This window comes from Sinocyclocheilus anshuiensis, unplaced genomic scaffold (assembly GCF_001515605.1).
Source record: "Sinocyclocheilus anshuiensis isolate Anshui unplaced genomic scaffold, SAMN03320099.WGS_v1.1 scaffold101, whole genome shotgun sequence".
Taxonomy (NCBI): Eukaryota; Metazoa; Chordata; class Actinopteri; order Cypriniformes; family Cyprinidae; genus Sinocyclocheilus; species Sinocyclocheilus anshuiensis.
This window is the reverse complement of record NW_015540892.1, coordinates 464798-475416: the sequence shown is the minus strand read 5'-3', so window position 1 is coordinate 475416 and position 10619 is coordinate 464798. Positions and strand designations below refer to the sequence as shown.

The 10619-nt window shown below is 37.6% G+C and overlaps 1 protein-coding gene across 1 annotated transcript in view; it reads left to right on the top strand.

Moving 5' to 3' along the window:
• Positions 1-10619, top strand: part of stk11ip (serine/threonine kinase 11 interacting protein) — a 32931-nt gene that overhangs the window by 14664 nt on the left and 7648 nt on the right. Inside the window, exon 21 of the mRNA XM_016486707.1 lies at positions 1910-2088. Within this exon, the coding sequence (XP_016342193.1) occupies positions 1910-2088 (179 nt within the window). The remainder of the gene's footprint in view (positions 1-1909; positions 2089-10619) is intronic.

Genomic DNA, 10619 nt, shown 5'->3' with positions numbered 1-10619 from the left:
GTACTTCCGAATGTCCAGCAATTCGTCTCTGGTGAAACTGATTGCAGGGACATAACTAAAGACAGGACAAACTAACAAAAACATAAAAACAACCGCGGAGCTCGCCACGGAGGCAGCCATCAGCATCGGCGCCATCGCACAAATCAGTGTTCAGTGTTGATTGAATTTAGTTCAATACCAGTGTTGATGTTACAAGAAATGACTCCGCTGTAAAGCATAGTGACATCCTCCAGCATCACAAGCATCATACTAGTCCACAAGTAATCGACATGTTTACAGTCCATCAATTAACTTCTTGTAAAGTGAGAAGCTGTGTATTTGTAATAAATTCATCAAAAAGACATTTTTAACCTCAAACTATTACTCCGACTTACATAGTTCTCTGGCTAAAATAGTCCTCCGGCAAAAATAGTCCTCTATCCATAATATTGCTTTCTTTAGTGAAGAAGTCGTTTCCGCTGCATCAGGAAAGAAATATGCACAGATCAAGCATAATTTACGAGCAAAAACAGTTCTAAACAAATTTGTTGGTGGATTTTAATGTGAGAGGACAATAGAGGATGGACTTTTTCCCTGAAGGATGCGTTATTATGAATTAAGGTCTGGCATTTTGGGCAGAAGCAACAGTTTAAAGTTAAAACACCTTGATGAATTTGTTTCTTACAAACTCGCAGCTGCCATTTCTGACAGCACCTATTCACTGCAGAGGATTCTTTAGTGAGCAAGTGATGTAAATTTCTCCAAATCTGTTCTGATGAAGAAACAAACTTATCTACATCTTGGATGGCCTGATGAATGAGTAAATTTTCAGCAAATGTATATTTTTGGGTGAACAGTTGTTGACCTACATAAACCTTTAAAGTTGCACATGTCTGGTGGAGGACACAAAGTGTCCTAAAAGTTAAACACATTGTTTTCTATGAATTTGCACGTACTGCACCACTCACCCTACTACGACTTCTGAGGCTCAAAATCCTTCCACACCACACACATAGTTTTCTTAAAATTTCTTATGGACCATACAGACTTCACACTAGGTTAGAAGGTATATTGTGTATATACTTTTTTTTTTTTCTCAAGTTTTGTGATTTGACAGCTTAACATCAAGTCAGGTCACCTACATTTGTATAGCACATAATGCAATACACGTTTTTTGAAATGCTTTAATAATTGTTCAGAGATCAATTCTGCTGTAAAGCAGCTCTACAAAACAATAGTGTCATTGTTCAGCTGAGGTCAGCTTAGTGTTGATTAGTTCCATTCAATAACTGTGTAAAGATCATCAATTATAAAATTTGTTCAATTCAGCTATAAAGCAGCCCTGAAAACAGTGATGTCATCATCTAGTTCTGTTCAGTTATCATCCAATGGTTTCTGTACAGTCAACAATACAATAATATTGCTGAATATTAAGTGAATAAAGTATATGCTGCTTACATAATATACAGTACATCGCCCTTGTAATCTTTCAGTTTGCATTGCTGTTTGCACTGCTGTTTTTTTTATACAGCCAATTTCATACTTACCAACTTGTTCATTGTTGAAGTGAACTTTTGCCTACATGGTAATAGATTCAGTTTTGAAAGCAAATACAGAATGATGTCTGGCGTTCGATACTGCGTGTGCGTTGTCACACCCTCAACATGACGCTACATGGAGCTTTTTGTCCAGTGTGTTACCGGCTTAACAAATCTAGTTAAAGTTTAATCATAACGGATTATAGCTTAAAGCCATCTCCACTAAATCTCATTGATTATACACAAATCCTGAATTTAATGTTTTTAACAGAAACAATTGAAATGGCTAGCTTTACTAATGATTTACAAGCATATCACTTTCCATTTCCATCTCTTAACTTTCTTTTCATGTTTTTTATGTTTCCTTACACTGTCTCTCATTTCTGTTGCAGAGGGCAACCCTCAGACTGGCTGCGGAAAAGAGAAAGCCATCGGTTGTGTGAACTCCGCTATCTGGAGGTGGGTCTGGGCTCTCAGAGTATCCACCTAGAGTTTGATGAGGGTGCAGCAGCGTACACACTACTAGTGCGAAACAGTGCCCGATGCAAAAGGTTCTTCAGCAAGCTTACAGGCAAGACTTCCTTTTGCATGCTATGTGGTTTAGAACATTTTTAGAAGGAAATGAGAAATACCACTTAGTAGACTTGCTAAGAAACTGCATTAAAATTGATGTGAACAATGGCTGGTTTAACACACTCTAAAATATGCTGGGTTGTTTTTAATATTTTTACCCAGGTTCTGGGTACATTTCTGCACTGGGTTATTTTTGCTGGGTTATTTTTTTTAACCCAAATGCTGTGTTCAGCTTGTTGGCCACAGTGGCACGAAACAACCCAGCTGCTGAGTTAGTCAGTGCACACGCTTTTTGCGTCCTCTACAGGAGAGAGCGATTCTCAACGCCGCAGATTTGGTGCACTTCTTAAAAACGGCTTGTATACATTTTATATAATTTATAGTCTTTGCTGTGCTGTAAATTATATTATTTTACGCAACGCAACACAAGGACGAGATGTTAGTCAGCTAAATGTGCCAGCAGGGGTCGTTTCGCATGATGGAAACACCTTTTGCCTTGCATAACATAAACTGATTTTATTTGATATAATACTGAATATAATTTAATTTAATGTTAAAATATGTTCTTTAATCTCAGTACTGTTTGTTTATGGGCAGGTTATGTAGTCAGTCATGGCATCTTTCAGCTACGAGTGAAATGCGAGGTGGTGGTCTGAAGTTCGCAGTTCCCCGGCGAACAGCAGCCCATCACCGGCTCAGATTTCAGCTGGGCCAAAATAACCCAGCATGTGTTCTTTCCAATATTTACCCAGCGCTGGGTTGCCAAATAACCCAAGTTGGGTTGTTTTTAATCCAGCATTTTTTAGAGTGCAGGTTTGCATTTGGTTAGCAGCTCATCGTGACAAATCTTTTTTTTTTGTCAAAGTGAGCAATATATTTGCTTCTTGGGTGAAATTAAAATGATAGTTAAAAAAATAAAGATTTAGAAGGAAGTTCTGAATGAATGAGGGTGGTTTCCCAAAGGAAAATGTGTGCACCCAGGTTGTCATTCTTTGTGGTGGTGATGGTGGTGGTTTGTATTAAAGACAAGTCCTATATCCTATATATATTTGTGGTCAAGAGTCTGTATAGGAAACATCGTAAGGAAACTTGGATTTATGGTTTATTGCCTAAACACAATGTTATGGATACAAAATGCTGTACACATTTATTAAATATTTTTAGTTCAAAGTTTAAAAACAACTCTTGAAGTCCATATCACAGATTCACTGTTATCTTTATAGAGGAACAGACAGGGTATGAACTATCACCGACAATCCACCAGTACACCCAGCTTAGAAAGGAGACTTGTAGAAACAGTAACCTTCTGGCACAGCCACTGTGATTTTAGAAGATGACAGATATCTGACGCTCTTGCACATTGCAGGAACTAGTTGCAACCAGACAAAACACCACCTTCGGGTGTATTTACCTGTCCACCTCAGTGTTCTTTTAATGGGTATTCATTTTCACTACATAATGTGGCAAAACAGAGGATCCTGTCTAAAAAAAAGTTACAAAGACCACAATATGGCAGGGGCGAAACTAAACTTTGACCTCATTACAAAAATAGGTCTGCACATTGTCTCACCTAAACAATGAAACTGACACTTTTTTTCTCACAGCAACCCATTTGATTGTTTAATCAGTTGTTATCAGTACACCTGCAGAACCAAAAAGAATAAAGTGTTAATGACTATACTAGAAAGGATCTTTATGTGCCTCCGTTCTCCATTAAGACATTGTCCTCCCAGTTTGTTTTGAAACATACTGACTGATATTTTACTCAAAGATTTTGGTTTCTTTGATTTAGATTATTTGCTTTTTGTTGTGGTTGTTCTTCAAAAGCATCAAATTAGTTCATGACCAATATGTTTAAAAGTTGAAGGAGGATGAGTTTAATGCTAAGATGAGTAGATGAGTACAGTTGAGTAAGTTATATATTTGAGTAAAGTTATATTTTTGTTGTTATCCATCATTGCTTTTGAATGACATTTTGAAATTGCCTGCATAGCTTAAAGCCACTCTTGCTACCAAAAAAACAAGTAGTGTTTCTTTTTAGAGGGGCACTTTTTTTTGGATTTGATTTATTATGATTTATTATATTTATTATATATATTATATTATATTTGATTTATTATATGTTCTGGCCCACATATTCATATAGCAGTAATGCTGCCTGAGTTTTTAAATGTTTATAGTAAGACAAAAAAAATTAGATGTGTGAGAATGCTGTTCTTTGTCTTTGTAGTATTTTGTCTTTTAAAACTAGTAACAGAGGCTGAATTGTCTTTTATTCATGACTCATTAATGTTGACTTTCTTTAACAAACTTAAGCCAAACATACACTACAAGACTGAAGATCGCTGTCCTGTGTGTGCTCAGTCACTTGTGTCTAGGTGTGTCAATTGCAAAATCTGAATCTAGCTATGATCCCAGAATACATTTTCTCACAAACTCATGTAATGCACGTGTATGTTCATTTTTGACAACAAGCCATCAAGCAGACACACATCATGTTCCCTTTCATTCTGTCATATTTGCCCTGCCTCGATAGTTGACGCTATGAACTCCACCCAGGAGAGATGATCTCCGAAGCACGTACAGTATTCACACCAATTCATTGGCAAATGGAGCTCTACAGTAGCACTAGTGCATCTCGACACATATAACCAAAACCCAGAACCGTTTTATTTAGATTTTCTATCTAGAGGGTTTCTCTGAGAGCCCAACATTTCCTCATCTGTCATTATTCAGTGAAAAACTGAGATGCAGAAGAAATTAACTGAATCAAAATGCTTTTGTTGCAGTTTGTTTTCAGTTTAACTGTACTCTAATTTTTTTTTTCCTGCATTGCTTTTCAGCATTGGTGTTCCCCTGGTGCTGTATATTCAGCAAAATGTAGCATTTTACCTTGAGTTGTGAATATGAGTTTGCAGTCTGTATTGAATATGATTTATTAAAAAGATTGTACACCAAAAAAAAACATTTATTGATCTATTGTGACACCCTTTGCAGGCTGAACTCAAATCAACATACAGTGTAGTCTGTTATAGAGAAAAGGACTCCTGTAAACCAGTTCTTTTCATAAATAGGTCAAGTAGACAAGTCACCAGTTTGAATCAGTCTGATGAATGCTTCACTGAACTGAATCCATCAGAGAATCTAATAAATTAACATCTGTTTCATTTAATCACTGATTCTTATAAACTGCAAGGACTTTTAAGTGATGTCCGTATCAAAATGTGCCAATACCATTACTGGTTAAAAAACCTCCAGGTATCTACACACCCAATTTGACTCAGAAACACTTACAGCTTAGTCTGCATTTTAAAATTGAGCATGTCAATTTAGGTCTAAGATTGATCCCATTTACACAGATCCCCACCCATTATATCAAACAATGTGATTCAAGTTGGACAGTGCTGAGACAAGCTTATTGGCCCTGTTATTGTCATAAATATTCACCAGAAATTCTCCAGAAAGACAGTCATGTGGGAAAAAAAAAAATCCAGAGACAATCAAGTCAAGTCACCTTTATTTACAGTATCTCACAGAAGTGAGTACACCCCTCACATTTTTCTTGGCAATTTTCTTATGGCCTATGCCATCTTTATGTAGAGCAACAATTCTTTTTTTCAGATCCTCAGAGAGTTCTTTGCCATGAGGTGCCATGTTGAGCTTCCAGTGACCAGTATGAGAGAGTGAGAGCGATAACACCAAATTTAACACACCTGCTTCCCATTCACACCTGAGACCTTGTAACAGTAACGAGTCACATGACACCGGGGAGAGAAAATAGCTAATTGGGCCCAATTTGGACATTTTCACTTAGGGGTGTACTCACTTTTGTGGCCAGCGGTTTAGACATTAATGGCTGTGTGTTTAGTTATTTTGAGGGGACAGCAAATTTACACTGTTATACAAGCTGTACACTCACTACTTTACATTGTAGCAAAGTGTCATTTCTTAAGTGTTGTCACATTAAAAGATATAATACAATATTTACAAAAATGTGAGGGGTGTACTCACTTCTGTGAGATACTGTATATAGCACTTTATACATTTTGTCAAAGCAGTTTTACAGTGTTAAACAGGAAAAACGTGGGCTGATAAGACAAGAGGACAATAGTAATTTTTTTTTCAGTTAAAGTCAGTTCATTGTTGATTCGGTGATTGTCATCATCCAGCTCAGTTCAGTTTTCTTCAAATAGTGTCTGTGCAGTCAAGTCAACAACATTGCCAAAAATTGTGTCCCCAACTAAGTAAGACAAAGGCGATAATGGCAAGGAACCGAAACTCCATTGGTGACAAAAATGGAGAAATGAGGCTCAGTCGGGGGACCAGTTCTCCTCTGGCCAGATGAAACCAGCATGGTGTGTTTAATTCCAGACTGCAACACAAGTCAGATTGAGCAGAGGGTTCGTCAGGTTCCTGTGGTATTGTGTTGATGACTGTCTATGTAACAAGGTCTTTGCTGGGGATCTGTCACTAGGGCTCATCTAGTTGACATGGTTTCCGCTGTCATTCAGGGCTGTAGAGGTCATCTCTAGGTGCTGATCCACCATCTGGACTGGATACAGACTGGATCCAGGTGACTGCAGTGACCATCTGATCTGGATATGAACTGGATCTGGGTGGCTATGGTGACCTAGGAATAAGAATAAAATACTAATAAAAGACTAATATTAGCGTAGATGCCATTCTTCTTACAATGTAACAAGTCCATCCGGTGTAATGCGAAGTGTTCCCGGTTCCGGTTGACCTAATTAATGCAGCCCAACAATCCTTTAACGGATTTGAATTATAGAAATATGATAGTGTGCTATGTGTATGCCAGGTTAAAGAGATGGGTCTTTAATCTAGATTTAAACTGACAGAGTTTGGCTCCCGAACAACGCTAGGTAGATTGTTCCAGAGTTTGGGTGCTAAATAGGAAAAGGATCTGCTGCCCGAAGTTGATTTTGATTTTCTAGGTATTATCAAATGGCCAGAGTTTTGAGATCGCAGCAGATGTGAAAGACTATAATGCGATAAGAGCTCACTCAAGTACTGAGGAGCTAAACCATTCAGGACTTTATAAGTAATTAGCAAGATTTTAAAATGTATACAATGTTTAATAGGGAGCCAGTGCAGTGTTGACAGAACTGGGCTAATATGGTCATACTTCCTGGTTCTTGTAAGAACTCTAGCTGCAGCATTTTGGACCAGCTGGAGGTTGTTTATTAAGCGCACAGAGCAACCACCCAATAAAGCATTACAATAATCTAACCTTGAGGTCATGAATGCATGAATTAACGTTTCTGCATTTGGCATTGAGAGAATAGGTCATAATTTAGATATATTTTTAAGATAGAAAAATGCGGTTTTACAAATGCTAGAAAATTGATTTTCAAAGGAAACATTGCTATCAAACCTAGGTCCCTAACTGATGACGGAGAATTGACAGCACAGCCATCAAATGTTAGACAGTGTTCTAGATTATTACATGCAGAGGTTTTTGGTCCAATAATTAACACCTCTGTTTTTTTTCCAAATTTATCAGTTGGAAATTACTAGTCATCTAGCTTTTATATCAGCTATGCATTCCATTAGTTTTGCAAATTGGTACGTTTCGTCGGGCTGTGAAGAAATATAGAGCTGAGTATTATCAGCATACCAGTGAGAGCTAACACCATGTTATCAGATGATATCTCCCAATGGTAACATATAAACCGTGAAAAGCAACAGTCCTAGTACTGAGCCTTGTGGTACTCCATATTGCACTTGAGAACGATGTGATACCTCTTCATTCACTGCTATGAATTGATTACGGTCAGATAAGTATGATTTGAACCATGCCAATGCAATTCCACTAATGCCAACATAATATTCTCGTCTATTCAAAAGAATGTTGTGATCAGTAGTGTCAAATGCAGCGCTAAGATCCAGTAGCACTAATAGATAGATAGATACAACCATGATCAGATGATAAGAGTGGGTCATTTGTAACTCTGTCTCAGTACTATGATACGGTCTAAATCCTGACTGGAAATCCTCACAAATACCATTTTTTTCTAAGAAAGAACATAGTTGTGAGGAGACTGCCTTTTCTTTGAGATTTGTCTGTAATTAACTAATTCTCCAGGATCAAGTTGTGTTTTTTAATGAGAGGCTTAATAACAGCCAGTTTGAAAGCTGAAGAGGATCAGAAGAGGATCTAGGACTTCTGGAAGCACATATTTTAGTAGCTAAGATGGTATAGGGCAGGGGTGTCAAACTCAATTCCTGGAGGGCCACAGCCCTGCAGAGTTTAGTTCCAACCCTAATTAAACACACCTGGCCCAGCTAATCAGGTCCTTCAGGCTTATTTGAAAACTAGATTGGTATGTGTGTTGGAGGAGCAGGGTTGGAACTAAACTCTGCAGTGCTGCGGCCTTCCAGGAACTGAGTTTGACACCCCTGGTATAGGGTCTAACATACATGTTGTTGGTTTAGATAATGTAACAAGTTAATAATTTTCTTCCTGTCCTATAGCAGAGAATGAGTGGAATTGTTCCTCAGGGAATCTAATCTATAGTGCACTGTCTGATGCGATACTAAAGCTGATGGCTACATTAAACGGTTGTATAAATTAGTAGAAAACTTATTGACAGCTTCTGTAAATATTGCACGCATGCTCACTTACGATTAATGTAACAACGCACCATTTATTAATTATCAGCTACAGAAACGGAGCCATAGACAATACATTCACATGAAATATACTGACATCAACAGATGGACTATTAAAAATATTATGAACGCTCAGCGTGTTGACCTACATTTTGGTTAGAAACACATACACCTTTTCATTTTTTAAATTCATCTCCACATGAACAAATAATGACTTAAACATGATATTCTCACTTAACAATTAGCTAAAATAGAACGAAAAAATATGCTTCAGATCTGCAGTTACAAAAACGGACACAAGACGGGTCCACAACCTTATACACAAAATTTGTTTATAAAATATATTGACAGCTTCTAAGAAAAATATTCTGTATACTAAGCTTTAAATTATGACTGGTTGGAAATGCATGAATTGTTTTAAATTCAGCTCTACATAAATTATAACTTAATACATAAATGATAAAATTTTTACATTCTTACTTAACGATTAGTTAAAATCCAAAGAATAAATCACATTTCTCCCGATCTTCTGTTACAAAAACTGAGCTTCTCACAGGAAATTAAGATAAAGCATATCGATAGCTTAAATAAGAAATATTACGCACACACACACTAAGCTATAACTTGGTTCAAATTATTGGTGCCATCTGGCGTTTTTCCGTGGATGCTCGGCACCTATGTTTTATGTTACACCATCAAGTTTTTTCGGAGCTATTCGATATGCTGAGGAATTGAGACAAATCAGGAAGATTATTTACAAAGCAGACTTTTGTTGTAGAATTGATGGTTCTACCATATTTGTAACAAGGAGGCAACAGTGACTAAGGTGCTAGAAAAGAGAGAGTCAATCGTTTCTGTTACACCAGTTTTTCTGAGCTATTGGATATGCTGAGGAATTGAGACAAATCAGGAAGATTATTTACAAAGCAGACTTTTGTTGTAGAATTGATGGTTCTACCATATTTGTAACAAGGAGTTGAGTTTGCAGCTTTATCTATATGGAGTATATGCAAGACTAGATAATGATTTGAGATATCATCACTCTGCTGCAGAATTTCACTGCCGATGACATCAATTCCATGTGAGAGTATTAAATCTAAAGTATGATTATGGCAATAAGTAGGTCCTGACATGCGCTGTCTAACCCCAGTAGAGATTAGAATGTCTATACAGTGGGGAAATATTTATTTGATCCCCTGCTGATTTTGTAAGTTTGCCCATCTGTAATTTTTATGGTAGGTTTATTTTAATGGATAGAGACAGAATACCAGAATACCAACCAGAAAAAAACACATTATATAAAGGTTAGAAATTGATTTGCATTTCAGTGAGTGAAATAAGCATTTGATGACAAGCAAAACATGACTTGTTACTTGGTGCAGAAACCCTTTTTGGCAAGCACAGAGGTAAGACATTTGTTGTAGCTGGTCACCAGGTTTGCACACATCTCAGGAGGGATTTTGATCCACTCCTCTTTACAGATCCTCTCTAAATTCTTAAGGTTTCTTGGCTGTCGTCTGACAACTTGACGTTTTAGTTCCCTCGACAGATTTTCTATAGGCTTGAGGTCTGGAGACTGGCTAGGCCACTCCATGACCTTAAAGTGCTTCTTCTTGAGCCACTCTTTTGTTGCCTTGGAGGTATGTTTCGGGTCATTGTCATGCTGGAAGACCCATCCATGACCCATCTTCAGTGTTCTGGCTGAGGGAAGGAGGTTCTTGTCCAAGATTTTACAGTGCATGGCCCTGTCCATTTGCCACTCAATGTGGTGAAGTCGTCCTGTACCCTTAGCAGATAAACAGCCCCAAAGCATAATGTTTCCACCTCCGTGCTTGACTGTAGGGATGGTGTTCTTGGGGTCATAGTCAGCATTTCTCTCCCTCCAAACACGGCGAG